The sequence below is a fragment of the Pongo abelii genome, chromosome 9 (genome assembly GCF_028885655.2).
Source record: "Pongo abelii isolate AG06213 chromosome 9, NHGRI_mPonAbe1-v2.0_pri, whole genome shotgun sequence".
Taxonomy (NCBI): Eukaryota; Metazoa; Chordata; class Mammalia; order Primates; family Hominidae; genus Pongo; species Pongo abelii.
Genome location: NC_071994.2, coordinates 91,614,666 through 91,637,502, shown reverse-complemented (window position 1 = coordinate 91,637,502; position 22,837 = coordinate 91,614,666). Strand labels below are relative to the sequence as shown.

Here is a 22,837-nt window from a genome sequence, read left to right as displayed (position 1 = left end):
AAAGTGTTGGGATTACAGGTGTGAGCCACCGCGCCCGGCAGTCTGTTTCTCATCTTTAAAGTGAGAATGCTAACACGCACATGGAGGGCTACTATGAGAGTGGAGTGAGATTTTGTATATGAAGTAGCAAAGACAGAGCCTGGGACTTAGTAGGTACATTATTAAGAGTTGGAGCCATTTTTTAAACCTTTTGTCTTTTTGTTATTTTTGCTGTTCTGAAAGTCGCTGAGCTTTTAAAAATGGTCTCTTATTTTACTATTCTTGAATTGTTTCACGCTTCTCAACTCATGACAAGAACCTATTCTGCCAATGAACCTCCTGCCCCCATCTATTGAAATTAAAGCTTAGGAGCACCAGTGCATCCCAGAATTTGACTTCCCTCCAGTGCTGAGACTCCTTGGGTTTTTTGTGTGCTCTTTCCCTGATCCTTTAGGTGTCACATGGTCAAAAAGAACATAGTATTATTTATAAATAATATGCTCTCTAACTTCAGAAAGATTTAGGACAGCTTTCTGGATTTGGTCATGCATCAAACAGGAAAAACAGGCTATTAGAAAATTGTGTGAATTCTAACAGGGACTTGATATGAATTCATTTTGACTTTTCAAACTGAGGACTGCAATCATTAATCAGTTCATTAAATTAATTGGAATAAGTATATTGCATGTAGTGAGAGTAGTAGTATTTTTTGAAATTTTAGTTTTAATTATATCCTATGGCCTGTGTTGTAAGACTTTTTTTTAAAGAGTTTAAAAGCCATTCGATTAAGCAACTAGTATTAAACTTTTCTGTCTCTCATTAGTTGTTAAATCTGGAAAAGTTATTGGTTTAACAAACCTTTATTGGATATCTATTTTGCATCAGATATTTTTCTACATGAATGGCATTTTTTCTCTCTCTTTTCTAATACTGATTTGTTGCAGTGTCGAATAGGTACCTGGGTCAACTCCACACCATTCTCACTCTTCACTGGGCCTCTGGTACAAGATTGAGAGGATTCCTATTACTTACTAAACAGACTAGGTAGTAAAACAAAAAGATTCCCGAATAGAGTGAATCTAAGTTCCCCTAGAGCCCCTAAGAATTACATCAGCTTTAACCATTAATTCCCTGGGTTCTTATTCAGTAATGTCTTAAAACCTTTTTATCAGTATGGGATGGGCGGGCAAGGGGATAAAGAAACTGGTGGCTGGTGGAAGCCTTAGGTAAGCGCTGTCAGGGGGGGCTTTAGTTTGGGAGTGGGATATTTTGCTGAGGAAGGGTGGGAGAAATGTGAGCTAGTACACAAAAGGCTGTTTCCGGCTCAAATTTCGTTACCAAGGCTCTTTGAGATGAACTTTTTTAGGGAAAAACAACCAGTCTAAAAGAGCTGTGTGTGTGTGTGTGTGTATGTGTGTGTGTGTACGAGGGGGCGGCGAGGGTCCCCACTTTTACTATGAGTAGCATTGTTCACAAGTTTGCCAGTATTTTGGAGCCTGGCAGGCCTGCCTAGAGGCTGCGGGGGACGCCTCCAAGTTCCCACCCGGGACATCCTGAACAGCAGCAGCCACAACAACAGGCTCGCCCCTAGACAAAGGGGCCGGCGCGGCGGAGCAGACTGGTGCAGCCTGGGCCGCGCGCTCGGAGCGCTGGGCGTCTGGGCAGCTGAGTGGGCAGAGCTGACCCGGTGCGGGTCGGAGTCAGGGCGCCCGGAAAACCCGGCTCTGGGTAGCAGACCCCGCCCGGGCTGGCTCGGCGCCGGGCCTTCGGGCTTCCACTCAGTCTTTGACCCTCGGTCCTCGCTCAGCGGCCCCGCAGGCCGCACAACTGTAACTGCTGTCCCGGCCGCCGCCCGCTCCTTCTCGGGCCGGCGGGCACAGAGCACAGCGCGGCGGGGCCGGCGGCATGGCTGTGTCCTGGAGGAGCTGGCTCGCCAACGAAGGGGTTAAACACCTCTGCCTGGTAGGATGGCGGGCTAGGCTCTCCTTGCATTTTCTCTGTCCTGCAGCGATTTTGATTCATTCTCTGAGCATGCACGGGTGGGAAGGTGGAAGTGGAAGTTTTGTCTTAATTCGAACATTTTCAACTAACAAAACTTTATGCTGGAGATAACAATGAACACTCCCCCTCCCACCCCTGCGCCTGTCCCCCAAATGCATGAGAATTTTTCTGCACATTGATGGGAGAGGAGGTGTGGAGGAAGAGGGAAGAGGTCATTTTCAGTGAACACAGCTTTTCCTTTTACCCTTTAAACATTTTTGCTCCCTTTGTTCTTTTCCCAGATTACTTCTGTTTGCTTGAGGTATGGTGATGTCATTAATTTCTCAATCTCATTTTGTACGGCAGGGGATAGCTGTAAATCATTTAGGAGACCTATTTGCAGCCCAAATGCTTAGTCTCAGGTGAAAGGGCTGGGTAAAGTCAGATTTGTTTTCCTCTGAGTGGTTTTCAACTTGCTGGTTAATTGAAAATGCTTTCTGCAGTTACTGATTTAGGTTCCATTGAAAGCACTGTGTCCAAGAATTTACCTGTGGTTTCTATTAATCAGGTAATAATTATTTTCAATTTTTGTTTTCTGTCTCTCATGTCTGATTGGTTTAGTTCATCTGGCTCTCCATGAATGTCCTGCTTTTCTGGAAAACCTTCTTGCTGTATAACCAAGGGCCAGAGTATCACTACCTCCACCAGATGTTGGGGGTAAGTAAGTTGAACTTGGATAATCTGGTGGAATGGGTTTAACACTGGCAGACATTGCTACAGGTTTAGTCAGTTCCATTCATTAAAGAAATGTGCACTCTTCACTTTGAAAACATTTGTTGTTCTCTAAAGTGGTCACATTTTCCTGATTTATCATTTACACTTGTACAAGTTAAAAAGATTGACTCTCTCAAGAACCAAAGGTAATATCTGCTGAAGTGAAACAAATGAACCTGCCAGACCAGGTTATTGGTGCCTCAAAAAAATTGCTACTTACTGCCAGCTGCTAAGGACCCTGAAGGATCTGATTCACTAGGAGGATCAACCAATAACATGCTTTTAGTTTATACTTATCAGTGCTTTTAGCCTGTTCATGAGCTTATCCAGAGGATTTCTGCACTGTTTGTTTTTACTGACAACTCTCACAAAGTATGGGTATAATGGGGTTATTCATTTCTGGGCAGTTCTCAGTGCTTGCTTTGGGTTAGTGGCCGATGATATTCCAGTATTCTACTATAACATGAGAAAGATACTGGGCAAAATTTTTTCTGATTTATTTTATGTTAATATTTTTCTTTCTTTTCTATGATGTTTCTGATTTCATTCTTCTGTTCCATCTCCTTCTTATTTGACTGCTTAACAGAAGATAGTGTCACTGAAGGCATATTACTTTGCACAAGGAGATTGCGTTTTCTTTTTCTTTCTTTCTCTTTCTTTTTTTTTTTTTTTTTTTTGATACAGAATCTTGCTGCGATGCCCAGGCTGGGGTGCAGTGGAGTGATCTCGGCTCGGCTCACTGCAACCTCCGATTGCCTGGTTCAAGCAATTCTCCTGCCTCAGCCTTCTGAGTAGCTGGGACTACAGGCACGCACCAGCACACCTGGCTAATTTTTGTATTTTTAGTAGACATGAGGTTTCACCATGTTCGTCAGGCTGGTCTAGAACTGCTGACCTCAAGTGATCCTCCTGCCTCAGCCTCCCACAGTGCTGAGATTACAGGCGTGAGCCACCATGCCCAGCCAAGATTGCATTTTCTAAGCAACAAGCAAAAAGTGTAAAACCCTGCAAAAACTTAGGGAACCTGAAAAAATAGATTTTGCATTTTGGTGGGTGGAGGGGGTGCAGAAAAAAACACATTTTGCTTTTTTATTTTTTTTCATGGTTTAATGACTACTTAAGATGAGCTCAGACAAATTCAGTGGAATCAGCTCTCCCTTCTATGTTTTACATGGATGGATCTTATTTATCTGTAATTCTCAGTACCCAGACTAGTGATTGGCACATATTAAGCCTGCAACAAGTTGCAGTTGAATTAATTAATTAATTTTTTATACAACAAAGTAATATCATAATCTGTTGATCACACACTTTATAAAGTTTAACTTCTAGGTTTTAAGCCAATGGGTTGAAAAAAATAGTCTGTAAAGCTAAACCCATTTTATTGGTAACTCTTCAATTTGAACATTTATTTCTTTCATCCATCCAATCCAGGAACTGTCTTGAAACCTATACATTTCAGATGGGCACCCAGAGAGTAAGACCTCACCTTGCCACTCAAGTTGCTTACAATATAATGGAAAAACAACAAATAAATAATTATAATTCAATAAACAAGAAAAGGTTTCTTCTAATAAACACATGAGGTCTGATAACTTTTTGGTTTTGTTTTCTAGTATTTCCCCATTAGGTGTAAGTTAATGAATAGGACATTTTTCAGTGGAAGCTTTATCTCATCTATTACATAACTTGATGAACAACTTGGAGAAAACTCTTTAGATATAGAATCGTAAAATTTGCTCTGGATCACGAGGTATTTGTATTAATATAAAAATCTAAGAATTGGAAATTTATTGCAATAACCTAGAAAGCCATAACTGAACTTTGGATTTTAGCTTTGTGACATAGTATAAGCTAAAATAACATCTTATTTTTTTAAAAAAATAATTATTTGGAAACCAACTCATTAATTTTTATGAACTTGGATACTGTATAACTGAATTTCAAATTTAATTTGGTGATAAGTCAGATATGATTAAGATCACATATGCACAGAAACATAAACCAACAAATTTGGAAAACATTTAAACTATATTTCACCTCTCTACTTCCATCCCACTTTACTGCTTCTGCTTGAGTAATAGACAGGCTAATGAGCTTCAAGGACTGCTGACACATAGGGCTCAATAAGTATTGATCAAGGGAATGAAGAAAAAAATGATAAAAGGACCAAATGGAAGACTAAGAGCAAAAAGGATAAGAAACAGATTCAAGAAAGGAGAGGTTGTTATAAATTAGTTTTCAAGAACACACAAGAATAATTATAGTGAGTTGATATTTGAGCTATCTAGTAAGTATTCTTCATTTTACCAAGAGTCATTGTGGACAGGAATGGTCTTTCTACATGCTGAGAGATAAAATATGACTTATAAACTTCTCAGTAATTACCTGTTATGAATTTTCCAGTCATTAGTTTATCTAAGCTATTTTGGAATAGGTGTTTTCAGTCTGTATATTACTTTTTATTGGAAAAGAAACTCCTTCTGCAGTTTTACTATTTATGAAGTAGTGTTTAATTTTATGTCCTAGGCTTATCTTTTCTAATCTTATAATGACTGTTGCATTATTTCATAGAGTAACAATTTGCAGGCACTTTTCAAATTGCAAAGAAATGTAGTATAACAAAGAGATAGAATTAATTTTAAAATAAATATTGCTGGTTCTGATGTTTTACATTTTTAGGAACTGTATGTTATTAACTTAGCATCTTAGAGTGATGCATCTTAGAACTTAGCAAACACTTGGTCCCAGTGGTATAGGCATGTGGGATTCCTGAAGAGAGTCTAGGTATATTATAAGTCTCTTTTAGGTAGATTTTAGGTTTGTAAAAATCATGATGTTATTTCTGGAAATGTATTTCATTGTACCATTTAAAACGCAAATAGAAACAATACTTTCATTGTGAACATTTTGATAATAGCATTGAGTATAAAGTTGCTGTCATTCGTCTGTGAAATGTAAGGTAATAACAAAGTTGTACTAGTATTATAGGCAGGAAGGACCCACAGAATATGGTCCATTTATTGGAAGACACAGACAATGAGAAGCAGTTAATTCTTAGTAATTGCTTGAAAATCTCTATTTTCTATTGAAGAATGACTTTTTATTCAAATGTTTACTTATATCTGTGATATGCCAGGAATTTTACAAATGTTTTGTTTAAGCTAGGAAACTGTTCTCTCTGTTTTACACACAGGGAAATATGGGCTGAGGAAGCTGTATGACTCGCTCAAATACCTTTTAATGGTCAGTGTGAGAGCTAGGATTTGAGTACAGCCCTGTCTGGCCTCTGCTTTTTCGTCACACTACGTAGCTTTTCTAAACGACTTCACTGGTCCATGTCAGACACTTATACCACTGGTTAGTATTAATTTTTACCAGTGCTGCCCAACAGAAATATAAAGCAAGTCATATATATAATTTAAAGTTTTCTAGTAGCACATTAATAAAAGGAAAAAGAAACCAGTGACATTTATTTAATAATATGTAGCCAACTAACCAGGCAGCAAAAGAGGCATCAGGACATGGGTAGTCCTCTTGCTCCTCCTCTACTAAGCAGGAATTGTCAAAGGATGGGAAGTTGTGGAACTACAAAAATTATTGGTTTGGGAGGCCAAGGTGGGAGCATTGCTTGAAGCCAGGAGTTTGAGACTAGCCAGAGCAACAAAGTGAGACCCCATCTTTACAAAAATAAAAAAACTATATATATATGTATACACATATATATGTATATATACACATATATAGTATGTGTATATATGTATATATACACATATATAGTATGTGTATATATGTATATACGCACATATATATGTATGTGTATATATGTATATATGCACACACACACACACACACATATATATTAGCTGGGCGTGGTGGCACATGCATGTAATTGCAGCTACTTGGAAGGCTGAGGCAGGAGGATTGCTTGAGCCCAGGAGTTTGGAGGCAGCAGTGAGCTATGATTGGGCCACTGCACTCCAGCCTGGTTGACACAGCTAGACCCTCCCTCTAAAATAAATAAATAAATAAATAAAATTGGTATAGAACTATAAAAATCTCCCTGACTTCTGTCTTATCTTCTGAGTTTTCTGAAGGTGGGAACCTTTGAGAATGAAGGTGAAAGCATTTACTTCTCAGAACTAGAGTATCCACTTTTATTTCTTGGTTACTATTCTCAGAATAAAATTAAAGAGTAAAAAAATACATACGAATTGACAGAAAAAATAAGATCTTAATTGCTAGAAGATAAAATAACATTGGGATTAATATGTTTTATTGGGGGTTCTCATCATGATTATCCTTCCCCAGACTGGTCTGATCCAGACTGGAGGCAACGTGGTCATGGCTGGTTTATGCCTGAGTTAATGTGCTAATCAGACTGTGTGCGCTTCCTAGGAGGTGTTTAATTGTGACATGTCATGAGTTTTGGAATCTTAAAATTAGCTAAGAGGAAAAAGAATCTATTGAGAGAAGCCAAAATGAACACCGAAACAAGCAAACCAACAAACCAAACAATAGCCTGCTCACTCCCCCATGGCAACATTTTAAATAAGGCACTTCATTGATTGCTTAAGAATAAATCCATTTTCATTTATTTATTTTCAAGAATGGAAAATGTAGTTGCTTGAACTTTATAGAAATTAGTAACAGGTTGTGTTCAACTCTCAGAAATGTAGTTTTCTTTTTTTTTTTTGGAAATATTGGGGCAGTTTAACTCAAAACACCATTTACAGGAGCTCTTGAATTTATATTTACCTGTTTTGAGTTGTGTTTTTTACATTTTAATAATTAAAGAATATCGCGTAATTCCCATAAACATTTTAACTTGAAAAGAGATTTTATGATATCAGATTCAATGTGTCTTAGTTATATATATATATATTCAATGTGTCTTAGTTATATATATTTTTCCCTCCAAACTATTCAATTTCAAACTAGTTATTCACATGGTGTCATGATGAGATTTTAATTTTTATTTTGCTTTTATTCACAAATATTGTTTTAGATCTGCTGCGTGATCGTGAAGCTTTTTTTTTTTAACTTTTATTGAAATATATATGCTCTTGAGCATTCAGATTCTTTCTTGTGAAACACTGGGATTATCTTTCTTTAGTCAATCATTATCCATTAGAAACATTAACTAATTTACCCTCTCAAGAGTCCTAGAAGTTATATCATAACATTTTACAGAGACAGAAATCTGATGTCATGTGAATTTCTTAAGGTCAGAGACTGGAGTCTCTGGACAAATGGACCTAGGATTTTAAGTCAATGTTAGTTTCACAGCTGGCCTGGGCAGCTTTAATTCTGCTGAGAATGAATATATGATCCCTGTTACTTTCAGAAGAGATTTGTTCATTAAAACCTAATTATACAGACTGTAAAATCACTAGCTAGAGTTGCTCACGCACATGTTATGATAACAATTCAGGGGACATTTTTAGATGAGTGTTATTTTGCTTGTTTTTATTCTTAACATTCTGCTATTTAAACACAATTTTCTTCTTGTTTATTGGCAGGTGAAATGGGTTATATTTCTTTGATGAAATTATATTCTTTATCTATTTACAGTAGACACTGATTCATAGAATTTTAGACTTGGAAGGAAACTTTGATATCTTTACTTAACTTTTCATTTTCCAAAATGGAAAAATGAGATTGAGGTGATTTGTTCACTATCACCTACTGAATTAGTGACTTGGTCACTATTTAATCTATTGTTCTCCTTAGTCCAATATTACCCGCTATAATGAACAGCTGTATAAACACATGCAAGAACATTTTAAACCCCACACTGTATGGACTACTAGCTTTACATTTTAGGTGAAATGATACTTTAAAATGTCTAGCAATTTAAGAAGCTAGGGAAAATGATTGATTTACTCTCAAAATAAAATATATTTTTAGTTTTATTTGCCGATAAATAGTGAAGGAATTATGAGAATTTTTATTTATTTTTTTTCTGATTTCACAATACTTTTCAGAATTCTAAGACTCAATATTTAACCTCATTGTGATATATAGCTAAATGCTAACTACATAATTCTCCTTTATCAATATCATCCCAAACGGCATAGAATTGGAAGTTAGAATGAATCTCAAATATAGTCAAATCTTTATTTTTTAATAAATGATATGAATAATATCAATAACAGATTGTGCTCAGTGATAACTGGCTAATACTAGACGTTAGTCTAAGAGCTTTGCACTTATTAATTTATTTAATTCTCTCCTCCATAGTATGGAGGGCATGTTTTCAAGTTTTTGTTTTGTAGCTGAGAAATTGAGTTAGAGGGGTTCTATAACTTGCTAGTGAGGGACAGAAGCAGGACTCAAACCCAAAGATCCTGGTTCCAGAACTTGTATTCTTGTTTTATAAAATTTTAATTGACAAATGCCAATTGTACTTATTGTGTACCACATTATATTTTGAAATATGTGTATATTGTGAAATGGCTAAGTAAGATAATTACCATGTATATTACCTTACATGCTTATCCTTTTTTTGTGATAAAAGCAGAAAATCTACTGTCTTAGCAATTTTCAAGAATATATTGTTATAAACTATAGTCACCATGTTGTACAATAGATCTCTTGAACTTATTCTTCCTGTCTATCTGAAATTTTGTATCCTTTGAATAACAGCTACCCAACCCCCTCCCACCCCCACCAGCTCCTGGTAACTACCATTCTACTCTCTACTTCTGTAAATTCAGTTACATTCTTTCTTAGATTACACATGTAAGTAACATTATGTGGTATTTGTCTTTCTGTGCCTGGCTTATTTTACTTAACTTGATGTCCTTCAGGTCTCCTTTCATGTTGTCACAAATGACAGGATTTCCTTCTTTTTTGTAAAGCTGAGTAGTATCCTATTATGTATATATACCATGTTTTCTTTATCCATTTATCTGTTGACCAAATTTGTATTCTGAGCCATTGTGCTCTGTTGTCTCTTTGCAACATTAATATTAGGTTGAATAATATAGATTGGTAGATCAAAAACAGTCAAATATCAGCCATTTTATATGGCTCAACCTAATAGCAACTGTTACCATTTATTGATTATATATGATGTGTCAGACACAGTTCTTGGCCCCTTACTTTTATAATCTCATTTAATCCTTATATTTAATTGAATCCTTGTAACAACTGTAGAAGATAGGAATTATTGATTTTTACAGAATTGAGAAGCTTAGATTGGGAACTATTTGCTTTTTACAGAATTGAGAAACTGAGATTCTGAGTGGTTCGGTAACTTTCTGAGTAGTTAGGTTATGTAGCTGACTAGTAGAGAAGCCCAGGTTGAGCCCACACCTGTCTGAAACTGAAGACCATGCTCTCAATCACTCTGCTTTCCAGGTGAGGTTCTGAAACAGGTAGTGTTAGAACCTGCAATTCTCTACTCTTGTCTAAGGTCCTTATACATTTTGCCATGGTGGCGCTGAATATACTGTTTGTGTTTCCCTCTGTTTGCTGTTTGCATGTTAGTGTGTTTTTTGTATCTGTTAAGAAGTATTTGATCAGAAGTAAATGCAAGCATATATGCATTATTCTTATATATGAGGTGGACTTGTATAACTAATACCTACTCTGTTAGTTTGCTAGGGCTGCCATAACAAAGTACCACAGACTGGGTGGTTTAAAGGAAAGAAATTTCTTCATAGTTCTAGAAGCTAGAAGTCCAAGATGAAGGTGTCAGCAGGGTTAGTTTCTTTTGAGGGCCTCTCTCCTTGACTTATAGAGGGCTCTCTTCTTTCAGTGTCTTTGCATGGCCTTCCTTCTGTGTGTCTGTCTTAATCTCTTCTTATAAGGGCACCAGTCATATTGGATTAGGGCCCATCCCAATGACCTCATTTAACCTTAATTACCCCTTTAAAGATTGTGTCCAAATATAGTCACATTGTGAGTTAAATTCAACTTGATACAACTACGAACTTTGTCAGTCTTCCTCTGGAAGCTAGGCATGCATTTTGAGAAATTAATTTGAAGTTAATGTAGTTTTTTTTTCTTCTTAATTGTGGAAGCCCAGCCGAGCACTAGCATTCCAGAATGACATAGCACAAGGGTCCTTCCCAGGCCTTTTTAGGAAGGTGTTGTAATGTTCCTCCTTAGAGGTTTGTCGAGCTTTATTCTTAGCCCCACCCTACAACTATTTTAAACATGCTCTTACACAACCCTTTATTCCCTCCATTACCTCAAAGAAGAAAATCAGATAAATTATCACCTCTGAGGAGTAGCGTCAATATTTTATTTTGATTTTTTAGATCTTGGCATCAAGAGTATGAATTCAGGGAACTGACTCCCAGAAGAGGAAGCAGTGAATATTGAGGAACTACTTTACCTTGCACACCACTGAGGCCAATAATAGTAGCAGTCGTCATAGCCCTAGTCCTAGGCATAGTTGTGTATACTTTCTTCTGGGCAATGCTCAGCCTGGAGGGAGAGGAGCCTGTAGAACTGTGGACTGTTCTAGTCCATTTACCCTGTTTGATGGATGAATTTCATATAGTTAAATGCTTTATTTATGGACTCAGTGCAAAGCTGAATGTGGATTGTAGGTCCTCTAACTCCTGGTCAGTGTTTTTTCATGTCTATCATGCTAAGCATTGTGTTTATCATAAAACTGATTTTAAAATTGCCTAAGTAATTCTAGAGAGAAAAATAATTATAATTTCTTACTGAAAAGGTCATGGGCTTTGGAGCTATATGGATATGAATTTCAATTGTGGTTAAGCGTTTCTCTCCCTTTGTGATTTTGACATACTATTCTCTCAGCCTAGGTGTAAACCCTACTCATAAAATAGGGCTTAAGCCCTACTCTTAGTTTAGATGGAAGGACAGCATGAGAAAATGCAGGTGAAGTGCTTAGCACTTGGTACATAGGCATTCAGCAAATTGGTAACTATTACTATAAATATTAAATAATGGTAATTAATATTAATGGCATCAATATTATGGATAGAACCAAATGGTAATATTGTATTGTGTATATATACACACACACACATATATATATATATGTTAAAAAGAATTCAGAGACGTAAAGATGGAAGGGATTTGCTGAGCATACAGATGCTGAGCATGTGAGATGACATCTAGGACAGAGATTTACCCTTTGATCTATTATTTCAGTGCTCACAAGGGTGCTTAATAAATGGATGTTTGATGTTGAGGTTGTATGTTTGCTCGTCAGTAGGGACATGTTACCTTCAGTCCTTTGGTTGACCTTTGGCTGCCTCCCTGATCCTCTGGAGAGAGGAAGGCTATTTACTGCTATTTGCTATTGGCAAAATGTTTGTGGCAATTTGGCTATGATTGTTGGGTGGAATTTTAGTTTGAGGTGGAACACATTTTATTCAACAGAACATTACTTAGTACTTTTTATTAATCTTCACTGAATCTTGGAATTTCAACAGATAAATAAGATAAATTACCTATCTCAGATTATTGTAAATTTTAAAGAAAATTAAAATGAATAATAATAATAGCTAGAGCTAGCTTTCATTGCAATCTTTTCATGGGCCTGACATTGTGCCAAGTTTCTGTTATGTTCTTTGCTACAGTCTCCACTATTCTACAAGGTAGGTTCTATTCATAAGAGGAAGCTAAAGAACAGAATTTGTAAGCAATTTGCTCATTGATTATAAGCACCTAACATGAAGTCTGTTCCATAACAGGAGCTGTAAAAATGTCAGTCGTCTTCTTTCCTCCCTCTGCTCTTATCCTTCACAGCCTCATAAAATAATTCACCTTACTGTTTTATACCCCAGGAAAACATGATGGAAATATTCTACTCATCTCAGAATATTGTGCTGAACATTATGACTTAATACATAAGAAAGTAGTTTGAAGAATTAAGTTTCACAGATATTAATGACTGTTGTTATGTAGTGTTTTTGTCTCCTATCATTTCACAAAGCTTTTAAGGCTTCAGTCATGGTGTCATGACATTGTTCCCCTGGACACCATCAAGGAAAATTTGAAGAAAGGAATGAGACGTTTGTCTTCATGCCAAAAAAAAATGGCAGTCAACCCTTAGCATGCAATATGCTTTACCTTTGCAATGTGACTGTTGAAGTGGGATCGTGAAAGTCTGTGACATGTTGTAATTAATAGCAAAACAAGTATATACAGTTGACTCTTTAACAGCAAAGATTTGAACTGCGCAGGTCCAGTTACATGCATATAGTTTTCAACCAAATGTGAATTTGCAGGATATGAAACCCGCATATACTAAGGACCGACTTTTCCTGGTGACCAATTCCATGGGGCTTTGAACTGCGCAGGTCCAGTTACATGCAGATAGTTTTCAACCAAATGTGAATTTGCAGGATATGAAACCCGCATATACTAAGGACCGACTTTTCCTGGAGGCCAATTCCATGGGGCCCACTGGGGCACTTGAATACTCACAGATTTTGGTATATGTGGGGATCCTGGAACTAATCCCCCACATATGCCAAGGGATGACTGAAAGAGCAAATTACATAGGTAGTGAGTGAGTCTATGTGATTCCTAGAATTACATCCTAAAGCAACTTTGTGATATAATAAAACTCGAGCAATGTGATAAAAAGTTAGTGTCTAGTGAAAAGTAGTTTACTTTCAGTTCTGACAATGAGACTAAAGGAAAAGTAAATAAAGGAAAAGAATGACTTTGTTCAATCAGTAGAAATTGTGTTCATCTTTAGAAATTAGAAAGTTGAATTTGACAATGGCTCTCATCTCTAAATGGAAACTATCAAACGTTTTCATGGATATGGGAACCCATGAAAGGATTGTTCAAGGTCTCCAGACACATATCAAGACTTTCAGAGGTCTGATATATTTTAAGGGAAGAAGAGATGAGTGATATAACCAAAGTATAATAATTTTATATAGCTGAGAGTTTTTTTTTCTAATGGAGGCATTTTAACAATAGGGTATAATAAAGAAAAGATTATATGGAATGCCTTTCTGACTATATCTCTTTTCTTTATGATCAAATTTTCAAATACCTGATTTCAAATTGCAAATAATCTCATTAACGTGATCATAGAAAGCTAAGGTCCGGTGGGAGGATCTGGAGTGGCAGTGATCCAAACAAGTTTCTTTTATCCCCATGCTATACTTTTGATTCTCCTTGTAAGCTTCCTTTTCTTCCAACATGCCTTCCTTTATGTGCTTTTCCTTTAGCATCTTATACTGATTAAAATCCCTGCTACTCCACTTTATACGGAAGCATAGACTTCAAGGAGGGTGAAGATCTCATAAGATGAGAAAGTTGTAGAACAAGAAAATAACCACCTATTGAGAACACTTAGGAGATAAGGTGATGAGAGTACTTTTATTTCTCACTGATTTTCCTTGGCCACATTTCATTTTTTTTTTTTTTAAGATGAAACAAAACAGGATCTCATTATGTTTCCCGGGCTGGAGTGCAGTGGCTATTCACAGGCATGATCATAATGCACTACAGCCTTAAACTCCTTGGCTCAAGTGATTATTCTCTGTATTGCAGATGGGCTTGGACTGTGTAGAACCCATCACTGAACTAACTTTTACTATTTTGATTTTGTACATTTTTAAAAAACATAAGAGTGAAAGAATGAGTCAAACGTAAATCTTGGAAGAGTTTAGTTTATGGGCTGAGAATGGATCTACAAGGTTTCTTTAACTTTGGTCTCCTTGAAGAAAATTGGTCTTAGACTTGTACTGGGTTTAAATCTTGAGTGTGTCATGCTTGAAGAAAATACATTTTGTTCAGTGCACAAATTTTAGGTATATGAAAGTTAATTTGTTAAAGTCCTTTATGACTGTCATTATGATTCTTAATAAAATCAAGTGTCTGCTGTCACCTTTTCCTGAGCACATAGTGTCTATCAGCTCAAATATCAACTATGGTAATATCTGTGAGAAGTCGAGAATATCAGTAAGAGTGGCATGATGTCATGAAAAGAACATGGATTTTGTGGAAAATTGATTTAAGTTGAAATCTCAACTTCACCTCTTAACAAATATACCTGTAAATGATTTATTAAAATTTTGAAAGCCTCAGTTTTCTCAGTTTTCAGTTGAGATTTATATTATTAATTGAGCTACATGAAAATTTCAATATAGAAACATTTTGACTTACAAAAATGACAATTTCGGTTAACCTTTGTTTAGTTTAACCTAATATATCACTTATAAGAATTTTTTTGGCAGGGGAGAGGGTCAGGGAAAGAGAGGAAAAGATTAACCAAAGTGAGGAAGAAATGAGTGTAAGGCTCTCAAAAAGTGTTAATTCCCTTCATCCTAATGGCAAGTTATAGTAGACAAATTTATGACAATGCTGACTTATCTATTTCAGAAAACATCTTTGGAATTAAGAATGTTTTGAAGTTGAAATTTATTTATAAACATTTGTTAATGATTATAAAAATTTCCGACAGCTAAGAGAAAATACCTTCTAGTTTAGAGTAAAGCGTGCATTTTGAAGTGATACGAAAAAATATTTTGCCAATGACAGTATATATTATTTTCTTAGTTAGAATTTCAAAAATATTTCAGCTCACAGTTAATTGTTTTCCAGTTGGCTGTGGTTTCCACATTTTAGCTCCCAAATTCTTGGCCTTTATAAAACCTTCTGTCAAGCAGCTCATAAATTGAGATACACATGAAAAGGACCCATTTTATAGGAGAGTAACAGTGAATTATTTCCATAAAAACAAAAAAGTTTTAAAAACTTTTTTGATATCAAGTACAGGATATTTAATTAAACATATGCCTCAGTTCATAACACACTATCCTCATGGGTCTGTGCCAGGCTTCCTTTTACTTTCTTCTTCATTCATTCATTTATTAATTTATCAATTTAATCATTCTCCATTATCCAATCCCACTCTTCCAGGGGTCCCCAGTCCCCAAGCCACAGACAGGGACCAGTTCCTGGCCTGTTAGGAACCGGGCCACACAGCAGGAGGTGAGCAGCTGGCAGGCAAGCAAAGCTTCATCTGTGTTTACAGCTGCTCCCCATTGCTTGTATTACCACCTGAGCTCCACCTGCTGTCAGATCAGCTGCAGCATTAGATTCTCTTAGGAGCGTGAACCTTATTGTGAACTGCGCAGGAGGGATCCAGGTTGCAAGCTCCTTATGAACATCTAATGCCTGATGATCTGTCACTGTCTCCCGTCACCCCCCAGATAGGACCAATTAGTTTCAGGCAAACAAGCTCAGGGCAATCACTGATTCTACATTGTGGTGAGTTGTATAATTATTTCATTATATATTACAATGTAATAATAATAGAAATGAAGTGCACAATAAATATAATGCAGTTGAATCATCCCCAAACCACCACTGCCCCCTCCACCAATCTGGAAAAATTGTCTTCCCCAAAACCAGTCCCTGGTGCCAAAAATGTTGAGGACCACTGCATTCTCCCTCTTACAATAGCAGTCTTTCTAATGTGCTTGATGTTTATCCTTTTTTGGGTGTTTTATGTATACGTATCTTCTAATTCACAAAAATGGCATTGGATCATAGGACTTATTTAGTTTCCTAATTTTTCTCATCTGTTATTATATTTTTGAAGTCTATTTATGTGGCTGTGTGCTTCTTTTGTTTCTTGCTACCAACTGCTACATGGTATTCCATTGTTTGCATCTACCACTTTTTATATATCTGTTCTTCCAGGCATGTAAACTCAGATTACCTCTAATTTCCTGCTGCTTCAAATAGCATCATCATGAATATAAAGGATACTGTTGTAATATAAATATTATATGGTATTTTGTTGGATTTGCCTACTAGGTTTTCTTTTAAAAAGGAGCACAAATAACATGTTCATTTTGTTAAAAAATTAGCATTTTTTAGTTACTTGTTATAGGAGTTGAATTCAGTCAGATTAGGATAAATATGAAAGTAATATCAACATGTGGAATGAGTTTACAAATATTAATATATTTGATTTTAATAACTAGTTTTCAGCAAGGAAACTAAAGTATATTGTGTGATGTAAGGAATGAATGTAGTGAATATTTTAAGTATGATTTAACTTCTATGTATCTTTCTTATGAACTGCACATAATAGTAACCATTTAACCAAAAAAGTGCTATATATATAGTTACAGTAAAACAACAAGCCTAACAAATATAACGTCAAGCTTGGGAGTACTAGGCAATGGAATAAAAAATATAAAAGAGAACATTAAAAGGATAGGTGCAAATAGTGGAATGGATTTTCTTAAAAGACAGGTAAATAAAAAAGTAGAAAACAACTCACCCTAACTTCCTGAACTGCAAAGTACAGTACAGTAGATAGCTTGTACCAACCCTAGTGAGCAGTCGTAGGTTAGGAAGGTTGTGAGATGGAGTATGAGTGGAGATGTTTTGTTTTGTACACGGCAGGATATTAGGATTTTCTTTATTAAAATTGTAGTATGTGTTAAAATACTTTTTCCAAAATTGTTTGCTAAGTGTCTTAACAGTACACAAGAAAAGCAAACCATAAGAAATATGGTATAGAAATACGATATCACCAGGGAACCAGAGGTTGGATAATATTTAATGTTTGGGTCCAATTAGCAGTGTTAAAGGGTTAGGAAGTTTTGTCCCTTATGCCCTCCCAGTGCCTCAATATTTCTTCCCTATATTACTTGGAATCCCTCTTATTTCTTAGATTGCTATGGTATAATATCAATTATTATAATTTTGTCTCTTCTCTGTTCCTATTCTATTGTATTCTGTCCTGTCCTGTCCTATCCTGTTCCATCTCATCCTAACCTATTCTGTTGAATCCTGTGCTTTACACTGATATATCCTCAGTTATCAAAAGTCTAGAAGAAAACGGATCAGCAGCTTAATACCCTTCTTCTGAAAGATTCCATCCTAAGCCATTAAATATTTCAAGGTAATTTTTAGAAGTTTTCATGCATTTTCCAGTATTAACATAATGCATACCATTAGGGAAAAATGAAAAATGCACAAAAGTAGAAATGGAAAATTTTTAAATATTATCAATATTTGAGAACAATGTTGTTCTTCAAATTGTATTTTTAAGACTTGCCCTACTTTATTTTCTTAAGAAAAATAATTTTTCTTATAACTGTTTTATATTTACTAATTATTTTCCTATTTATTATAGAAAATAGGGGAAAAGAAAAAAATGTTATATATATCATCACTCACATATAACCACCATTAACATTTTGGTGCATGTCCTCAGTACAAGTTTTTTATTTTTTAAGTAGCAGTGTGATCATTCAGAATCAACAGTTTTGTTTCCTACTGTAAAATGTAGCATAAATATCACATTAGATTTATCTCTGTTATCACAAACTCGTTAAGCATATGTTGTTTATTTTTAATATTTCACTGAATAAATAAAACACAAAACTTAAACACTCCCATATTTCTGCAAATGCAATTGGCTTCTGTTATTTACTGACCTAGAAACTGCAATGAAAAACATCATTGTGCAGAATACTCCCTCTGTTTTCATATGTCCTTTGGATATGTTATTAGATTTTCAAAGTATATTAACCCATTTAATTTCTTTTATTGTGAATTTGTGCTGCTTTTTTATCCATTGAATTCTTGGTACTTAATTATTAATATTAAATGTCAAAAGAAATACCTGATTCTGTATATTAAACACTGATGATACAATAGAAAAAAATAGAAACTTCCCTCTACATCTTAGAAGTAACCACCTGAATTGCTTTCATTTATGTTTATGTCTGTATATATATATGACTGTACATATAGATACACATATATACATATGCATATTATTCAGTAATCTGGATGGATATTACTATTTCATTTCTATTATGTGAGGCTAATTAATTTTATCTTTAATGACTACATAGTGCGCCATAATGCCATAATGTACACCGTAATTTATTTTGCATTTCTCAATTGTTGGACAACTTTAATTCCTTTTATTTTTGGTATTATAGATCATATGGCAGTGAATATCCTTGTAGAAATTTACTTGTACAATTAGAAAAGTGTTTCTGTATGTCATTTTACTTTTTAAAGAAATTCCAAGATGTGATGTATTGGTCTTACACAATATTAGTTTTTTACAGAAAAAAAGATTAAATTTGAATTGCATTTCCTTTGTCTTGTAAAAATGTGGCACTGATGTTGTAAAACTTTTTTTTGTAACATTTGGAAACTATGCAGTGATTGTCAATTGGAGAAAAGAGGACTACAAATATATCATCTTATGTTTGATTTAATTTAATAGGTTGGCACAAAAGTAATTGTGGTTTTTGCCATGGAAAGTAAAAACCGCAATTAATTTTGCACCAAACTAAACGTTATTTTCCCAACAACTAGTGTGGTCCACTGCATGTTGGCCAATTAAACTTTGTGAAGAGTTTGTCAGAAGAATCTAATTCTTTAACACGTATATATCAGGAAATTTAGGAAAATAGTCTGTACCAAATTATCCATTCACTTAGTCCATCTTAACTGAGTACCTACTGTGTTAGGCATTTTGGCTCTTTTTTGCATACAGAGATCTTTCTCTTTGAATTGATAGCTTATTTTGGAGGCAGTGTTTTATTTTTTTTTCCCCAAGGAAAGACTGGAAGAGAGTCAACTTCATTCAAAAGTTGAAAGTCATAGTTAAAAGACATGCCTAGTTAGCTAAGATTGCTAGTATTTTGAGGACAGAGATAGAATTTAAAAACAATTTTATAGATTCAATTAGTAAAAGTTAATAAGAAATAGGATTGAGTTCAGGAGGAGTAAAATAGACAATATGTTTAAGTAGGCTATGCTTAGGAGACATGAGAAAAAAATCTTTATATTGAGTATCCTATATTTACTATATGAATTTTAATATATATCATCATGGATAGTCTGATTAAAATTCTAATAAATGAAGAGGTATCATTGTCATGTGTGTTTTCTCTCAATTTTTTTTTTGTTTGTTCAGGCCACCAGTGTATCTGTTTTGGCTTCTAATTTTCAGAGGAATGTTGAAAAATTAAAAATGGTTTAAAGATAAAGAGGAATGAGGCAACATTTTGGAATGATTGTTTTTGATGAGGAGTAGCTGAGAGGTAACTAAACACTCAGTAATTGTGATCAGATGTGCTGAACCCATGACGTAGGAGACACAAGGCCTGTTTCAGTTATCTAGTCAACCATGCTCTCTGCAAAACACTTTCAACTTCTCCCTGCCTTCTCCTGTGCACAGATAATTTCTGTAGAGGGAGGAAAATGTAAGACTAACGTAAAATCAAATGCTCTGTAACTTTTGAAACCTTGTTGTTGAGCCTTAGAAAGGTGTATAGAATAAGGAGTGGGTATAAATATTGATAGGAATTTAATAGATCAACTAAAAATATTTCCCCTTCAATAATGTTTTTCAGCCAAAGAGGTCAAACCTTTTTCACCTGATACATTTCTATAAGGAAAAGTGAAGGCAGTGTTTACTATTGTTTAAATTCTTCAATTCTAGGTTCTGGAGACAAGTGGCCTTGGTAGAGGTCACAGGTATTAATTGTGATTAAAATTTCATAATCATTTACACCTGGTGAACTGTTCACTAGACAATATTGTCTTTAGAAACCCCTGGCTGTGTTCATATGCAACTCTGAATGCCATTTATGTTGAAGCTTAACTTTTCCAGACAGACACAGAGTCTAGAAGTGAATGTTTTCTGCCCTCTGTGCTTTTGGCACTGGAAATACAAGGTAAACAAAATTCGGACAAAAATATGTTATAATATTGCTTTCTTCTCTCTCTGTAATAGCTACGTGTCCTTCTGACTTTTAATAGCTTTTCTAGGGAAAAACCACATTCCCACTGAAAATGGAAGAATGTCATTTTTAGAAAGGGTAGATAAAAAAATGATGACATAAAACAGATAGAAAAGATTTGAGTTAAGCATAAGGAAATCTGAATATAAAGACATGATGAACTGTATATTTTTGGTAGCTCCTTTAGTTTTATGAAAAAAAAATTACACCATTTTGTTTCTTTAGAATTGATAGCTTCTTTTGGAGATAGTATTAAGGAAAAAAAACAGATTATAGATGAGAAGATAAGTCAACTTGAGTCAAAAATTACATCATAGTTAAAAGTCTCCAGGGAAGCTAGTTGACAGAAATGAACTGGGATCATTTGGAATGAATTATACTTTATTATGGCATTAAGGTACATACATGAACTTTTGGTTAAACCCCAAAAGCACTGAATTGGTAGTTTATTTTCAGAATATTTTTTAAAGAAATGATTGCTTCAATTATTGTTCATCATTTTCTGGTTACTCATGACATGTTCTTCATCAATGTTTTCATATGAAACCTTATCAAAATAACCTTATCAAAACAGTTAGGTGATAAAGGCCAGGTGCAGTAGCTCATGCCTGTAAACCCAGCACTTAGGGAGGCCAAGGTGGGCAGATCACTTGAGGCCAGAAGTTCAAGACCAGCCTCACCAATTGGTGAAAACCTGTTTCTGCTAAAAACACAAGAAATTAGCAAGGTGTGGTGCTATGCACCTGTAATCCAAGTTACACAGGAGGTTGAGGCAGAAGAATAGCTTGAACCTAGGAGGCGGAGGTTGCAGTGAGCCGAGATTTAGCCATTGCACTCCAGTCTGGGTGACAGAGAGAGACTGTCTCAAAAAGCCAAACAAACAAACAAACAAAAACAATCAAAAAAGTTAGGTAATCAGCTTTTTAACCAGTCCTTCACTGAAGTCATTTTTTATTCTTAAGTGCAGTCTTGTTCCCATGGAATGCTTACTATATTCAAAATTTATATTCCCATTATAATTTATTAATGATATTAACCTAATGATATTAATTAGGACTACAATTTTGACTTACAGGCATAGGAAAAATAATTTTTTTCTGATTTTCTGCCATAGACCTTTTTGATTACTATATAGACCATAAAAATATGCTTACCATAGCTTTGAAAAATGGTATAGCCTACTTTATGTGGTTTCTCTTTTTGTTCATGTATCTGTCCTTGTGACTATTTTTTGTTGACTTTCGTTGCTCAGAACGTATTTTCCCCAAAGAGTACTTATTAGAAACAATTTTATTTATTAATAACCATGCATTTTTGAGGTCCTCAAAGGTAAGAGGCAGTTTGGGCTTTGCCACTTGCCTGTGCAACCCCTTGTTAGCTTTATGTGGGAGACAAGGAGATAAATACATAAACCATTACAATAGAAAGAATTAAGTGTTCTAGGAGAGATATGGTGAAAGGCAAAAAGGAAACACTGAGAAAGATGTTCCAGATTTGTCTAAATATATGTAAAAGGGAAATTTGGAGAGTTACAAATGAGGGTAGAGATAGGGATATGGGCCCTAGTAAGCCCTTACAGAGAAAGTGACACTGGGGCACTTTCTTCACTTTCTTCTGTAACTGAAAGATTAATAAAGAGTCCATCTGGTAGTTATCATGGGGGTTGGAACAGGTACAATGCCAATACAAATAGAAGGGATAGCAGCAGTCTGAGCTGTGGATCTGTAGTGTCAACTGAGATAGGTAGTAACAACTTGGGTTAGCTAATCTTCATAATGCATCTGGGAGCTAAAATGAGGCATATAATATAAAAGTATATGTAGCCAAGTAGCCTAATGGTATCATCAGTTAGGCCTGTTTACAGACTTGTAATATAAGTTGGGACCAAAAAAAAGGAGGTTGGACTAGATCATCTACACAGTCTCATATAAAAGCTATAGTGGCTTTGAAAATTTTCTTTAATTGGGTGCTGTTCCAGAGGCAATCCCAGCCTTTGAAGTGGTGGAATAGAGAGTGGAGGGTGGAGGCAGAGCTGCTGAGCCTGAGCAACAGGATGGAAAGTGTATGTCCTGAGTTCTGATTCCAGATCTTAACTAGATTTCCTGGGTAATCACTTTTGGTATTCTCTTTTTCTAAAATAAGGGCATTGAAGGATCATCTCTTAGCCTCATTCGTTCATTCATTCATCCACCATATATTTACAGAACACATAGATGCCTAGAACTTTCTTTGAATTCTTTAGATCAGGTGAGTGAAATAAAGCTCAGTTTATGTAACTACAATGAGAATGTCACTTTCCAAAGCTGTGGCTGGAAAGGCAGCCTGGAGATTTGCAGGAAGCCATGCCATAAGTTCAT

The 22,837-nt window shown here is 35.5% G+C and overlaps 1 protein-coding gene across 6 annotated transcripts in view; it reads left to right on the top strand.

The window, feature by feature from the left end:
* The first annotated feature begins 1,287 nt into the window (after positions 1 to 1,287).
* NOX4 (NADPH oxidase 4) overlaps positions 1,288 to 22,837 on the top strand; it is a 169,748-nt gene continuing 148,198 nt past the window's right edge. Inside the window, exons 1-2 of one of the 6 annotated variants that reach the window (XM_009246930.3) lie at positions 1,288 to 1,941; positions 2,581 to 2,676. In XM_009246930.3, the coding sequence (XP_009245205.1) occupies positions 1,885 to 1,941; positions 2,581 to 2,676 (153 nt within the window). In that variant the 5' untranslated portion in view covers positions 1,288 to 1,884. 6 annotated transcript variants of the gene reach the window in all.